Source organism: Ipomoea nil, unplaced genomic scaffold (genome assembly GCF_001879475.1).
Source record: "Ipomoea nil cultivar Tokyo-kokei standard unplaced genomic scaffold, Asagao_1.1 scaffold2845, whole genome shotgun sequence".
In the NCBI taxonomy this organism is placed as follows: Eukaryota; Viridiplantae; Streptophyta; class Magnoliopsida; order Solanales; family Convolvulaceae; genus Ipomoea; species Ipomoea nil.
The window spans coordinates 7,677,618-7,693,210 of NW_017619273.1; the positions used below are offsets into that span (position 1 = coordinate 7,677,618).

A 15,593-nucleotide genomic window follows, 5' to 3' on the forward strand; every position below is an offset into this window, starting at 1 on the left:
GAAAGACATAATTTGAAATGAGAAAGAACTGAAAAAGTTGAGAAGATCAAAAAGTTTATAACTTAGCCTATAAGATTCATTTAAGTGAGAGGGGACCAAATATTTTGAAAGAACAACAAAATTTTAATATTCTATATAATATTTTTTAAAAAAATTAATATTATATATAATATTAAAAAAAATTAAGGGGTGGAGTGGGGTGGGGTGGGAGGCAAGGCCCCCATGGCATACAATTGCCTCCGGCCCCTGCTTTTGGAAGACAACCTATCTAGTTTATACAGCGGAGATAGCCAAAAAAAAAAAAAAAAAAAAAAAAATTGAAAAGTTAGAGCATTCACATTAGAACATCTAAATCTGTGGATTGTGCATGGATGGTTTTTTGTAAAAGTAAAATCTGGAAAGTAATTTTTTAACAGATGTGGTGGGGAGTTTTTTCACAATTCTTCTCCCTACAAGAATGAGATTATTGTGGGATCCACTATTTGATTAATGAAGCCAATGCAACAGCATGAGGCCGGCGTGTGGGTGACAGCAGCCGCCCAGTGCCCCAATGGTGCGTTAACAAATTTGTTTAAAAAAAAAAAAAAAAAAACTTTTTCTGATTCCATGTCAGATTTAATTTTTTTTCTTTTTTTCTTTTTCTTCTTTTTTTGTTATCATTCTTCTCTTTACTAATCACACTTACAAAAATTCTTCAAAAATCGCAAAAAAAAAAAAAAAAAAAAAAAAAAAAAACTAAACTACTAAGGATGCTCTTAGTCCTTGTTTTTCACGGTTTTCAAGATGTCAGGAGAAGGAGATGAGGGAGGGAAAAATGAAAGAGAACAATTTTTTTGGTCAAATGTCAGAGTAATCGTCATCAGCTGGTGGTCACTATACACGCCCCTGGAGACACAAAGTACAAGCCAAACGCGCGAGATGCGTTTTTTTTTTTTTCTCCTTCTCTTGCAAAAATCTTGTATTTGCAGGAGAAAAAACCATTGAGAAATTAGCCATCTCATTAGCTAAAAATTTAAACTTATATTAATGTTGCATATTTATTATGTATTATGCTCAACAATATGGACATCAAATTTCTACCTTTGTTTTTCTTTTATAGCTCAAGTTTTTGGACACGCTAGACTATATTCTCTTGAATCCGCCCCTTAGACTCATGAGGTGATAAATCGAGTCAATCTAACTTTGAAACTCAACATCGAATTGTACACTCTTGCCAACAAGAAATCTAACACAAACCAAAATTCTAAATTTCACATTACTGCTAAAAACAAGTCTTAAGTGAAATTTCTGATCCATTTTAAGTGAAAGGTTCATCATCTCATCAGTACCATTCGTCATTATATACACACAGTAGTACTTTATATCTATATTTAGTAAAGTACTGCTACTGTGTAGTACTTGTATGTATATATAGATACATGCATCTTTGAAGATTGGGTGTGACAAGGCAATGGCCACCAGCTTCAGGCCTCTATTTCTGCTCTTAACTTTCACAGGTTTGCTTATTAGCTTCTTTCTCTCTTCCACCTTCTCAATCTCTGCATCTGTCTGTACCTTTTAATATGCATATCTTATTCAGTTTTGTCTTCGATCTCCATGATTAGCTTGTGTTTTGCTCTGTTCTGCAGGTTATTTGAACTTGATTGTTTGGTCTTTAATTTGAAGTTGTTGTTCTCAGGTTTAGTTTCTGGAAACTTAAGCGTAGGAGTTGGGATCAACTATGGCCAAATTGGCAACGATCTCCCATCGCCTTCCCGCGTCGCTGTGCTCCTGAAATCCCTAAATATCACTAGGGTTAAGCTCTACGACGCAGATCCTAATGTTCTGTCCGCGTTTTCGAATTCGGAGGTGGAATTCGTGATCGGATTGGGGAACGAGTTTGTGGAGAAGATGATCGATCCTGCGCAGGCGCGGGCATGGATTCAGCAGCACTTTCAGCCCTACTACCATGGCGGAACGAAAATCACATGTATAACCGTCGGAAACGAGGTCTTAACCGGCGGGAACGATACTCAGATGATGAATTTCCTTCTCCCGGCAATGCAGTCGGTTCACGCCGCTCTCGTCGATCTCGGTCTGAGCAACGCTGTGACTGTCACGACGGCGCACGCCTTCTCGGTCCTGACCACCTCGTTTCCGCCTTCCGCCGGCGCGTTCCGGCCGGACCTCGCCGACTACATCCGCCCCATTCTCGGCTTCCTTGCTCAGACCAAGGCGCCGTTCCTCGTAAACGCGTATCCTTACTTTGCATACAAAAGCAATCCCGGTGAGGTATTCATTCGTCTCTAATACAAAAACATAATAACTAAAAATGCTAAGGAGAAAATGCATTTTTAATCTTTCAATTATTCCTTATGAGGGGTTTTAGTCTATAACTTTTTACTGCTTGCAATATATACATCTAACTCTTCAAAAAGATTACAATTTTAATTCCTAAAGAAAAAACTATTAAATTCTATTAAAATTTAGTTAGTGCATGGATATTTTGGTACTTTTTAATATTTATTCTTTTATTATAATCTTTTTTAGTCTTGATATTACGTTTATAAAATAAAAGACTTGATTTTAACCGTTTCAAATATGAAAAATAAGAATGATAGATGTACCACCACACTTAAAAGATAAAAGACAAAAAACTTGTGTGAGATCGTCTCAGGGATCCTTGTCCGCGACACAGGTCAGATCAACATAAATGTAATACTTATATTGAAAAATTTAATACTAAATCAACAATAAAATGTTTATTACTTATATGAAAATTGTAATACTTTTGAATAAAAATGTAATATTTTAATGTTTTAATTTTTGATTTAAAAGTATTACATTTGTCTTTATAAATAATAAACACTTGCCAACATTACTTATAAAGAAAAATTATAGTACTTTTACATCAAAATGCAAAAGTATTACGTTTTCCCTTATAACTAGCAAACACTTTACTCCAAATTAATATTACATTTTTTAGTATAAGTATTATATTTTTTAATTAACCTGTCACGACTAATCTCACGGATAAGGATCTGTGAGACCGTCTCACGGATAAAGATCGTTGAGACCGTTTCACGGATCCTTGTCCGTGAAACGGGTCAGGTCAAGATGAAAATCTAATACTTATACTGAAAAATATAATATTAATAAAGAATAAAGTGTTTATTACTTATATAGGAGTTTTTTGCACTTTTGGTCTCATGACTATAGTGGCACTATCAGGATTGATCTGCGACTTTCAAACCTTGCAATCGAAGTCCACGACTATTGTTTTTGTTGCAGAAATGGTCCTTCCGACCAATTTTCAGTCAAAATCTCACCGAGAAAAAATTCCCCATTTCAAGTAAGGATAAAATAGACATTTACATTGACCTTGCAATCTCGGACTGTTGTTGACCTCTTATTCTGATCAAAGTGTGATAAAATCAAACAAAAAAAAAAATCCAATCGTATTTTGGTCTTTGGCAATTGTTTTTTTTTTTTTTTTTTGATTTTTTTCGCACTTTGGTCAGAAATAAGAAGTCAACAACGGTCCAAGATTGCAAGGTCAATGTAAATGTCTATTATATCCCTGTTTGAAATGGGAAATTTTTCTCCAGTGCGATTGACGGAAAATTGGCCGGAAGGACCATTTTTGCAACAAAAACAATAGTCGTGGACTTAAATTGCAAGGTTTGAAAGTCGCAGATCAATCCTGATAGTGCCACTATAGTCGTGGGGCCAAAAGTGTAAAAAGCTCACTTATATAGTTATATGAGAATGTGTATTGTAATATTTTTAAGGAAAAATATAATACTTTTATATTTTGATTTAAAAATATTACTTTTTTTCTTCACAAGTATTATATTTTATCTTATACTCCGTAAATAACAAATACTTTTCAATATTACTTATAAGTATAGTGTAATACTTTTGATGAAAAATATAATAGTTTTACATCAAAATGAAAAAATATGGAGTACATTTTTCCTCACAAGTTTTACATTTTTCTTTATAAGTAACAAACATTTTTGATTAGTTTTTACATTTTCATATTGACCCAATCCGATAGGATCCAGTTTCACCCAAATATGAACCAAAAAGTTAAAGATTAAAACAACTAGTAAGAACAATTGAGTAACTAAAAATGCTTTTTTTTTTCATGTTTTAATTAATAGTAATCTAATGCTATCAGGTATCCTTGGAGTATGTACTCTTCCAGCCTAATCCCGGGAGTATTGATCCAATCACGAACTTGAAATACGACAATATGCTGTATGGACAGATTGATGCTGTATATTCTGCAATGAAGGCAATGGGGCACGCAGACGTAGAAGTGAAGATTTCCGAGACGGGCTGGCCGTCGAAGGGAGACTCCGACGAGGTGGGAGCGACGCCGGAGAATGCAGCAGTGTATAATGGGAATTTGTTGCAGCGTATTGCGGCCGGAGAAGGTACTCCGGCGAGGCCTTCTGTCCCGGTTGACATATATGTTTTCGCACTGTTTAATGAGAATTTGAAAGCCGGTCCGACGTCGGAGAGGAATTATGGGCTGTACTATCCTGATGGTGCTCCGGTTTACGACGTTGGTCGCTTTGGAGTCCAGGGATATCTTCCTGAAATGGATTATTCCGCTTCCAATCCCAGGGTAAGTAATACCAAATTAAAGGATAGAGAAAACGACACTTTTTTTTTCTCTAAATTCTATACATATTCATGTATCCACATTAACCTACTCGATTATTTTAAAAAGAGTTAATATCCAAAATGATCATCAACTATAATGATTTTTTTCAATTTTCTCTCAAACGACTTTGGTGACCTAATGTAGTCCCAGAATTTTATATTTTTTTATCCGATTTAGTCATTCGTTTGTTATTCCGTCAAATTGGTGTTAAATAAATGAACAATTCAGTAATCTCAATATTAACCTATCTTTACTCTCAGCCCTGCGAAGTGCGCAATCACTCTTTCTTTTACGAATTACTCCCAACCTGTGACCTATCTTTACTCTCAGCCCTGCGAAGTGCGCAATCACTCTTTCTTTTACGAATTACTCCCAACCTGTGAATCAAATTTTATATTCGCAGGTTTGGGAGTAATTCGTAAAAGAAAGAGAGATTTCGCACTTCGCAGGTCTAGGAGTAAAGAGATACCAATATTGAAATTACTGAATTGTCCATCTATTTAACAATAAATGGACGGAAGAACAAACAGAGGACTAAATTGAGAGCAAAAACACAAAAGTCTGTTACTACATTAAGTCACCAAAGTCCTTTAGGATGAAATTGAGAAAAACTATTATAGTCGATGACCATTTTAGGTACTAACTTATTTTAAAAGTGATGATTCCTCTAGTCTTCGTAAAAATTGACATTTTTACCCTTAAAAATAAAAAAATAAATTTAAGAAACTATTAGTTTTATTGGTTTGAGTCAGACAGCTATGGGTAACTTAAATTGGTTTATCTCATCGTAAATTTTTGCTAGTTAAGGTCACATGACGGGATTCAATCCGTACACATCCTCGGTTAGTGGCAACTGATTTCTTTCTTCATAAAAATAAAAAATAAAAAATAAAAAATAAAAAACTAATAGTGAGATTGTGTACTTATATATAATCGTTGGGATAATATTTTCTTGGTTGGTTTTTCAGGCACTACCCATTTCCGCTTTTCTTCTGGTTTTCATGGTATGTGTGATGAAAGCTTGAAAACAGCCCTGAAGACAAAACTCACCCTCTTCCCCCAAGTTTTAAGGACAAAGGCGGTAAAAACTATCGAGATTTATGTGTAATTCTTAAAATGGTTGAAAATAGAACTAGATGTACATAAAATATGAGGTCCACACGATGAGAATGATATTCGTTGATTCAGTTCTGAAGAGATTACAATAGAATACTAAACAGATATGTCTAACGTAAACTACTCCTATACAGTAGGCTAGTTAGACTAGTAGACTATTGACTTATTCTAATATAATAAGAATAACAATTTAATAACAATAATAATAACATGGCTAACACTCCCCCTCAAGCTCAAGGAGGGTGCGTAACCACATTGAGCTTGTCCCGTAAAGTAGCAAACCGAGGGTCTGGTAGCAGCTTGGTGAAGATATCAGCTAGCTGGTCCTTGGTCGAAACAAAGTTGACTGTCATATCTCCGGATGCGACCTTGTCTCGAACAAAGTGGTAGTCTATTTCCACATGTTTAGTCCTGGCATGGAAAATCGGATTAGCACAAAGATAGGTAGCCCCGAGATTATCACACCACAGAGTAGACGGTTGTCCGCTATGTAACCCTAGCTCACGTAGCAGCGACACAACCCACGTGACTTCGGCAGAGACGTCAGCTAGAGCCTTGTACTCGGCCTCAGTGGAGGAGCGAGCAACGGTGCGCTGCTTCCTGGATAACCAAGAGATCAGATTAGACCCGAGGAAAACATCATATCCACTGGTACTCTTTCTGTCTACCGGACAACCAGCCCAATCGGAATCTGAAAAGGCATGAATAGTGGTCGAGGTTGAAGCAGTCAGACGCAGGTCGTAGGTGAGAGTCCCTTTGATGTACCGAAGGACTCGCTTCACGAGACCCCAATGATCAGTAGTAGGGGAATGCATGAATTGACATAACCGATTCACAGCAAAGGACAAATCAGGCCTCGTGATGGTTAAGTACTGTAGTGCCCCTACAATGCGACGGTATTGGGTCGGATTGTCAAACGGCTCTTGAGTTGGTGAAACAGCCTGAGTTACTGCAGCGGGGGTAGCAAGCGGCTTGCACTCAGACATCCCGGCGCGAGCAAGTATGTCATTCATGTAACAACGTTGAGATAGCAACATGCCGGTGTCGAGCTGAACAGTCTCTATGCCAAGAAAGAACCCTGGAGCACCAAGATCCCGGATTTTAAACGTGTCAGACAGTCGACCAAGCAGAGTAGTAATCAGCGTTGCATCATCACCCATCATGATAATATCATCGACATAGACAATCAGGAAGACCCGGGAAGAACCAGTTGTGTAATGGAATAATGAGACATCAGTCTTAGACGGCAAAAACCCTGCAGATAACAAATAGTCAGGAAGCCTTTTGAACCAAGCACGAGGAGCTTGTTTCAGGCCGTACAGGGAGTGCTGGAGATGACACACGTGATCAGGATGTGTCAGGTCTTCATAACCTGGGGGCTGTCTCATGTAGACGGTTTCAGCTAGATGGCCATTGAGAAAGGCATTATGGACATCCAACTAACGTAACGTCCATCGGTGAGAGACAGCAAGAGAGAATAACATGCGGACAGTAGTTGGCTTGACAACTGGACTAAAAGTGTCGAAGAAGTCCTCGCCATCTACCTGATTAAATTAAAGCCTTTGGCTACAAGTCGGGGTTTATAGCGTTCTACCAAGCCATCAGCAGTGCGCTTGGTCCTGAACACCCATTTGCACCCAATCACATTCATGTGCGGTTTAGCGGGTACCAGTGACCAAGTATTATTGTGTAGGAGTGCATTGAACTCCTGGTCCATAGCCTCTCGCCATTGTGGGTGCCCAACGGCCTGTGAATAGCACGTCGGATCAGTGGTTGCACTCAGGGCCTGAAACTCTTCGTTCGTACCACGAGTCATACGGTGAAGCCGCATTCCATGCTCTCGAGTCCGAGTCGAGACATTGCGAACCCAGACTCTACGAGCCCTGACTGGCCTTTCAATAGCCAATGGCAACGGTGCTTCTCGAGCCAAGGGAACTGGGCTGGCTGATGGGCCCGGTACAACCTCAGAGGACACTGTCGTGGGGTGAGACACAGTCTGAGTTAAGACTGGACTGGTCGCCCACGGGAGTGCCGGAGGTGATGCTGAGATGTCAACCTGTTTCTCCAAGTCTGCAAAAGGGAAAACATGCTCATCAAAACGCACATGGCGACAGATATAGACTTTTCCCGATGTTAAATCAACACATCTGTACCCCCTAAAGGACAACGGGTAACCTAAGAATACGCAGGGTGTCGATCGGTACTCTATCTTGTGCCGATTGTATGGCCGAAGAAAGGGTAGCAGCGACACCCAAAAACTCGAAGAAATGTGTATGGTGGTGACACTTTGTGTAGAAGACTGTATGGACTCTGAAACTTTAAAACGGATGAGGGCAGGTAGTTTATTAAGCAAGTCGCTGTTTCAAAAGCGTAGTCCCAATATTGCAATGGGAATGAACCTTCAGCCAGTAGGGCCAAGCCGGTTTCGACTATGTGACGATTTTTACGTTCTACCCGCCCATTTTGTTCATGTGTATATGCACATGATTGTCGGTGGTTTATACCAAGATTTATAAAGGTGTTATGTAGTTTGCGATACTCCCCACCTAAATCCGATTGAATGGACTTGATAGAACGCGAAAATTGGCGTTCTACCATGACACAGAATGACTCAAACGTTTTATATATATCCGATTTCACCCGTAAGGATAAAACCAAGTGAAACGGGAGAAATCATCAACAAAGAGTACAAAATACCTATAGCCACTAACAGAAATTACATGAGAAGGCCCCCAAATGTCGGTATATAATAAATCCAACACATTTTGACTACTTAAGGGAACCCTATCTAAAGGAAATCTCGAAGATTTGCCCATATGACATGATTTGCACGATTCCAATGCTGTGACTTTATTTGTTGCAACTGGACAATTTTGTAACACACGACTTTGGGACGTTTGAATGCGGATGACCGAGTCTCCGATGCCACACGGCGGATGTTGTACGAGAGGTGAGAAAAGCGAAATGGGATTGCGACACCGGGAGTTTATATAGGCCACCCTCGGTGAACCCCTTAAGCAGTATTGCCCGAGTTATGGAGTCCTTCACAAAAAAGCAATTCTTGTGAAATTCAAAAAAACAGTTATTTTCATTAGTAAATCGTTGGACCGAAAGTAAAGGAACGGACAACTCAGGAACAAACAGGACATTAGATAATTTTAATGCCTTTGACACAGATGGTACAGACGCATGACCAACACGAGAAATAGTCAAACCTGCACCATTTCCCACGCGCAGGACGTCACCGTCGTTGTATTCGTCAGACTGGGACATCAGAGTGTGATCCGGTGTGGCATGGGCCGAGGCTCCGGTGTCGGGGAACCACCCGGCAGTGGCTCCGGAAGCAGCATCGTCTCCAGAAAGAGCGACGTGGGCCTGCGCCTGATTCTGCCCGGCATAGCGCTGGAAACATGTGACGGTAGTGTGTCCATCGGCGCGGCAGATCTGGCAGCGGGGGACGCCGTTCCGGCCGCGACCACGGCCTCGTCCACCTCGGCCACGGTTACGACCCTGGCCATTCGAGCCTTGCCTTCCGCCTCCTCCAGTCCGACCACGTCCGGCATAATGCGCCGTCGGCGCAGCCGCAAAGTTGGGATCGGAACTCACCGGGAAATCTTCTGCATGAATAAATTCCTGAGCCTGCAAATAATCCGAGATTTGAGAGATAGTTACCGGGGTACCCGCGGCCGTAAGAGATGACGCCATGGCCCGATACTCTGGACGCAATCCTCTGAAGACGAACAGATTCTGTTCATCTAGTGAAATTGGCCGCCCGGCCAACGCAATGTTTTCCACTAATATTTGCGCTCGGCCGAGATATTCGGCAGCCGTACTGTTTCCTTGGCGTAGTGAATGGAACTGGCCGAGGAGACTTAAACAACGCGCTCGAGTGGAACTGCTCAACGCCGTGGTGATGGATTCCCACACTTCCCGGGACGTCGCACGTCCTACAGCTAAATGCATTACCTCATCCGAGAGGGATGAGATAAGCAAAGACAAGATCGCCTGATCTTGTTTGATCCACGCCTTATACTCAGGATTCGGGATCGGAGACGGGGTGGCGGATGCAGTCGCGGACTGACCGGAAACCGGCGGGGCATTGATGACCGGCGGCGGGCATGGTATGTCGCCATTCACGAACCCGAGCAAGTCCTGGCCGCGAAGGAACGGTACTAGTTGAGTCCTCCATAAGAGGAAATTGCGCATTGTCAATTTTATTGACACGAAGTGGTGTGCCCCAGAGAGGATTGGAGCCGGAAGCCGGAGACGCACCACCGATGGCAGTCACGGTCCTCTCAGATGAGTCAATCGACATGGCAGCGTACGGTGGTTGGTGTTTTTCGGTGAGCGTGAGGGGAATTTTGGAGAGAGAATCGACCTGGTTGGCTGATACCAGATGAGAATGATATTCGTTGATTCAGTTCTGAAGAGATTACAATAGAATACTAAACAGATATGTCTAACGTAAACTATTCCTATACAGTAGGCTAGTCAAACTAGTAGACTATTGACTTATTCTAATATAATAAGAATAACAATTTAATAACAATAATAATAACATGGCTAACACACACTTTCTATATTTGTTAGATCATAGATGTACTTTCCTCCCATTTGTTCAACCCACTGGTTATATATTTTATTTATTTATTACTACGTATTATTTTCTTAGTACTCTCATTCAAAGCTACTGGTTATATATTTCATTATTTCATTAAGAAATTTTTTTTTATATATTTTTATTCCCTTACTCTTTATTTCATTTCATGATAGATATATATAACAAATAATATTGAGTTATTTTTATCACGTAGACTCCAAAATATATATATCTATATACAAATTTAAAAGTAAGAATAAACAATTGAGAATAACAAATAGGAGTACACATAATATTACACATGAAAACCCTATTACTCAATATAAGGGCAAAATTATAATTTATAATTATAAACTATTCAAAGTTTCATGGGTTTTAACATTTTCATTAACTAACGGATCCAAAACTGTTAGGAAACGTTTGGTAGGATGAAATTGTAATTTCATTCCCACCAAACATCATTCCATGATTTGATGGAAGAGAATTGCAATTCCAAAAGGAAATTACAATTCATAGGGTCTCCTAGAAATTGCAATTCCACAGTTTGTGAAATTATAATTCAACAATAAATTACTATTTAACCATTGTTTTTATTATAATATTATTATTATTATACATAAATATTTTAATTTTTATTCATTTTTTTTTCCTTTCAATTCCCAGTCATTCTATTCTTGTCTACCCAATGTTGCAAAAATCGCGCCGCCCCGCTGCGGCGAGGAAGGCCGGAATCGGCCTCCTCCGTGGCCGGGCGGCTAGCCGGCTGAACCGGCCGATTTTTTTTTTTAGGTTTAGAGTTTAGAAACTTTGTCGAGGCATAATTTTTGACTCGATTGTCCGTTTTGGACAAAAAAAAAATTCAAATAGCGTATTTTTTCGAGATTCAGTAGGCGGTTTGCCCCACCAAATTCTTAAAAAAAAATGCTTCTTTAGCTTTTAATTTTAATTTTTTATGTATTTAGATGGTTTAAACAATATTTTGAATAATTTTACAACCACTTACGTAAATAGTTTATAAGAAATAACTATCGGAACCTTATGTTTTATTAGTGAATTTTACAATTTTTAGTTAATTTTTTTTTTAAATAAAAAATAAAAAAATATTAATTAGACGCCTAACGTATTTTGCAACATTGTGTCTACCAAAGTGTAATTTAAATCATCACATTATTCTTTTATCACAAAATTACAATTATTTTCTCTCTAATTTCCCCATTCCAACCAAACGCACTGTTATCTTATGAAAAAAAAAAAAAAAAGTCAATAATTGAGAAACTAAAATTACTATTTCATGTAAATATAGTTATATAGGTACAAAAATGCTATTTTCCCAATTGCATTTATTATTGTATAGGATTATTATGAACGGTAGATAGTCCATAGTAAGCACAAAAACAATCCAACTGATACATCGACAAAAACATCTATACCAAAAGTGTGAAGTGCAGATTAATTTACAATCTGAATAACCCAAAATACACACTCTTATTCAACAGGCTGAAGGCAATGTGCAATCCAGCTAAAAATCATTTTCACTTGAAAGTTGAAACACAGCCAAGAATATTGAGATAATTAAAGACAATGACATCCTTGAGCCCTAGTATGCCACAAGAAAAGGAATGACCATAGAGAGGAATTCATCATAACTCAGCTTTGCAGAACCTGTATATCGCGGATCCTTCTCTTTGAACTTCTCGGTCAGGCCCTGAAAAATGGCATTCATAGGTGGGTGAGTTGTACCAACGGTCACGATGAGCACATACATCAATAGAACAACACCATGGCTACAATAATAACCCCTTCGACAGTTCAACAACTTGAAAACTGGGTTCGGAGTGTTGAAACACAAAGGATTATGTCTATCTATAGGGTTGTGTTTGATTATTTAATAGGTGCTTAAATTAACAATTATGTGTCTGTATATATATGTACTATATTTCTTCATTAGAAACATAGAATTATAGTAAATATATTATAAGCTTTCAATATTATATACATTTTCTCATTCCTTGATTCTCCATCTCTGCTTCTGCCTAAGTGGCGGGTGGTTGTTATTCTCCACTTGCCAGGCCTTTGGAAAGGATCATTATCAACAAATTCAAAATTTCATGAGCATTAAAGCTCATACATACAGCATCCTCAAACATTTCAAGGTCATGCTAGTAAGGAAAATACTACTCCTACTCCCAACTTTTACTCCCTCACAAAATTTTGATGTTGACATTTTCATTGGGACCCACACTTTTACTCCCTCACAAAATTTTGATGTCGACATTTTCATTGGGACCCACACTTTTACTCCGTCACAAAATTTTGATGTTGACATTTTCATTGGGACCCACAGGATGACGATAACTAATTATCAATTGCCACATCAGGAGTAAAAGTGACGGAGTAGAAATAGGGAGTACATGTAGTATAACTCTTCTAGTAATTAATAAAGCTATTAAGTCGTATGTTCACTGTTAGTGACAGAACATTTATGCCTTGCTTCTTTTTCGTAGATAAATACTGTGAATTCCTCTATTCCGCAAATTCATAGCACTAAAATGCATTTCCAACATACTGCTTTGGGCATAGACGCATATATTTCGTTACTGAAAAGATATTTTGGGCAGCTCCCTTCTCTTCCACCTAGAAGTATGATATACCTACCTATTGGATAACTTCTAAAACATGTGGAAGTACTAAAGATACTACTACTTCAAGTGTGCCAAATAGTCAAGGTAAGACAACAAGGAATAGATGAGATAAAGATCACTTGATAAAACCAATTAGCAATTATGAATCCAAAGATTGCTTCAAATTTTTCTACACATTCAATATAAGTGATCACTTTCCAAGCATTGAATTGAAGGTCAAATTTGTGTTTTTCAATGTGAGAATAGTCAATGAAACAATTTGAACATGCATGCTCATTCACCAAACATTAAACTATAATTCTTTTTAAGAAGTTTGACAGCTATAGTTTAGGAATGAGCCAAGCAAGAGCATTTTTTTTTTTATCCGTTCAACCAAATTTCATTTTAAGAAAATTTAGGATGCGTTTCCATAAGAAGGGAGAAACAAGTAGAGTATTCAAAGGAAATCAATGCACAGAAGAACGAGAAAGAGAGGAAGGAGAATACCTTTACAATCATCCCACATCTGCATTGACAAGAAGTAGATGTCAACAACATAGCTGAAATTGAAGCTCTACTTCTATACAAGCATTATTGAAAGAAGAAGCCTTACTCAACAAAACTATCAAAGTTCAGCTCAGCCCGACCATTTCCACCATCATATCTGGAAACCAGAAGTTGAAGGACAGAAGGTGGCACCATATACCCAAGACTATAGAGAGCATCTCTCAGTTCTGTTGCATCGATTTTCCCACTCCTATCTCTGTCAAACCTCTCAAACGTGGCCTACAAAATAGTTTGATTGAAATACATTGTTACAGGCACTAACAGATGAATATTAGGGAAGAACTCAAGAAGAAAACACTATTAGCAACAAGCTCCCACACTTTCCAACAGAAAATAAAATTAACCGGTGTAAACTCTTATCTTGACAGTCAAATTGCCCCATTTCAAAACACAAAAAAAAAAAAAAAACATCTCATATAGATTCTTCAGACTTCTGATGGCTGCAATTTTCCTCGAGTAGTCCCTATGTTATTAAAATGAGAAAACATAGTCTGGTACTGGTTATAATATACAAGATTAGAATGAGGCGACGAGGCGTTATTTCTACCTTGAGCCTCAATCTTTTCTTGTCAATTATAATTGATTCACTGCTGCATATCTATTGCATTAAATTGCAGTCTAACACTTTCTTAAGCTACAATGAAATCATAACTAAATTCTATTTCTACAAAAGGAATTGAGCATAACAATTCGATTGCGAGTGCATAACACAAAGTTGATAAACAAGAAAGAAAGAAAGAATTCCTTTAAGAAGTGGTTTGAAAAGAAGAAATTCAAGCTCACCCTCCATTGTCCCAAACAACTCCACAAAGCAGCAAAGTCCTTAGGCCCTGTTGAACAAGATAAAAGGAAATAGTTAAATGAAATTTTTGTTTTCTATTCTACCCCAATAAAGACATACATAACAGCAGAAAAGAAAAGGAATAAAAAAATAAAGAGATAGCACACCGATTCTGAGAGAAGATTGACTAGGGTTTTTGAAGAGAAAGAGGAGTAAACGGATTGTGCGAAGACTGAATTTTTGGTAACCCGAGGAGAGAGCCTGCTGGAGCTCCTTGTCTTCTATGAAGCCGCTGTGATCCCTATCCACCATTTGGAAGCTCCGAATTACATCGGGGTGAGTATCCGGAGGAAAGGCAGTGTATGAAAAGGATGGAGTGGAGCCATAACTGCTGCTGCTGCTGCTACTATGAGTATGAGGGCGAGCCGAAGCCGAAGGTGGAGAAGGAGCGTAGCTGGGAACGGAGTAAGTTGTGGTGGTGGGATGGTAGGGGTGAGCAATACGAGGCTCGTCGTCGGTCCCCGGTAAGGGTGGAGCTGAAGGGGAGTAGGCTGCTCTGCCGTTGTAGGACGCCATTGTCGATGCCTGAGAGAGAGAGAAAGAAAGAGAGAGGTCGCGGAGGATAGAGGAGAAAGAAAGCGTAGGAAATCTTTTTTTTGTTGTTTGACTATACTTGGCGAAAATGATATTTAATCCACACGCTACCTGTAATAAGAGAAGAAGTTCTTTTTATTATGAAAGACTGATTTGGTTTCTTTTCCAAATGAGAAAATTTCAATTTTGGTCATCTGACTATAGAAGCTTTGTTAATTTTAGCACTTGACTTTCAAAAGTATCAATTTAGTACCTTGATTATGCAATTTTTATCAATTTTGGTCACTCTGATCAAATTATCGGCCAAATTTCACCAGAAAATTTTAACAGTTAAAAGATGAATTCGCCGGAAAAGATGAATTCACCGGAAAAAATATCCTCATTATTTTAACTGTTAAAATTTTCTGACGAAATTTAGCCGACAATTTGACCAGAGTGACCAAAATTGATAAAAATTTCATAGTCAAGGTACTAAATTGACACTTTTAAAAGTCGGGTGTTGAAATTAACACAGCCCCTATAGTCATATGACCAAAATTGAAATTTTCTCTTTTCCAAATTTAGGATTTCTATCCAATTCCGCGTGGCCCCGACTACCCACTCACCTAACGTCGCATCGTTTTGTTAACAAACAGAGTTTTCATAAATACTTACAGGCTA

The 15,593-nt window shown here is 38.5% G+C and overlaps 2 protein-coding genes across 3 annotated transcripts; one reads left to right on the forward strand and one right to left on the reverse strand.

Annotated features, from left to right (window-relative positions):
* Positions 1 to 1,395: 1,395 nt before the first annotated feature.
* On the forward strand, positions 1,396 to 10,445 carry LOC109159978 (glucan endo-1,3-beta-glucosidase 14-like). 2 transcript variants are annotated; one of them, XM_019308095.1, is made up of 6 exons: positions 1,417 to 1,496; positions 1,605 to 1,633; positions 1,675 to 2,271; positions 4,163 to 4,615; positions 5,623 to 5,811; positions 10,340 to 10,445. In XM_019308095.1, the coding sequence occupies exons 1-5, from the start codon at positions 1,451 to 1,453 to the stop codon at positions 5,677 to 5,679; spliced, it is 1,182 nt and encodes a 393-aa protein (XP_019163640.1). In that variant the 5' UTR covers positions 1,417 to 1,450; the 3' UTR covers positions 5,680 to 5,811; positions 10,340 to 10,445. The 2 variants fall into 2 exon arrangements, with proteins under 2 accessions (XP_019163641.1, XP_019163640.1); XM_019308096.1 differs by lacking the exon at positions 1,605 to 1,633 and having other exon boundaries at positions 1,396 to 1,496; positions 1,679 to 2,271.
* Positions 10,446 to 11,695: 1,250 nt separating this feature from the next.
* On the reverse strand, positions 11,696 to 14,977 carry LOC109160356 (probable calcium-binding protein CML48). The gene is made up of 5 exons (XM_019308690.1): positions 14,507 to 14,977; positions 14,342 to 14,388; positions 13,605 to 13,777; positions 13,499 to 13,517; positions 11,696 to 12,075 (listed from the first exon to the last, which is right to left on the reverse strand). The coding sequence occupies exons 1-5, from the start codon at positions 14,913 to 14,915 to the stop codon at positions 11,968 to 11,970; spliced, it is 756 nt and encodes a 251-aa protein (XP_019164235.1). The 5' UTR covers positions 14,916 to 14,977; the 3' UTR covers positions 11,696 to 11,967.
* Between the last annotated feature and the right edge of the window lie 616 nt (positions 14,978 to 15,593).

Bases quoted from the DNA above. Each gene is read 5' to 3' on its own strand.
- LOC109159978 (XM_019308095.1), top strand. From the start codon at position 1,451: ATGGCCACCAGCTTCAGGCCTCTATTTCTGCTCTTAACTTTCACAG. The intron at 1,497-1,604 runs GTTTGCTTATTA...CTCCATGATTAG, and splicing joins TCTGCTCTTAACTTTCACAG to CTTGTGTTTTGCTCTGTTCT. The intron at 1,634-1,674 runs TTGAACTTGATT...AAGTTGTTGTTC, and splicing joins TGCTCTGTTCTGCAGGTTAT to TCAGGTTTAGTTTCTGGAAA.
- LOC109160356 (XM_019308690.1), bottom strand. From the start codon at position 14,915: ATGGCGTCCTACAACGGCAGAGCAGCCTACTCCCCTTCAGCTCCACCC. The intron at 14,389-14,506 runs GTGTGCTATCTC...CTTGTTCAACAG, and splicing joins TCAATCTTCTCTCAGAATCG to GGCCTAAGGACTTTGCTGCT. The intron at 13,778-14,341 runs GTGAGCTTGAAT...ACTATTTTGTAG, and splicing joins GTTGTTTGGGACAATGGAGG to GCCACGTTTGAGAGGTTTGA.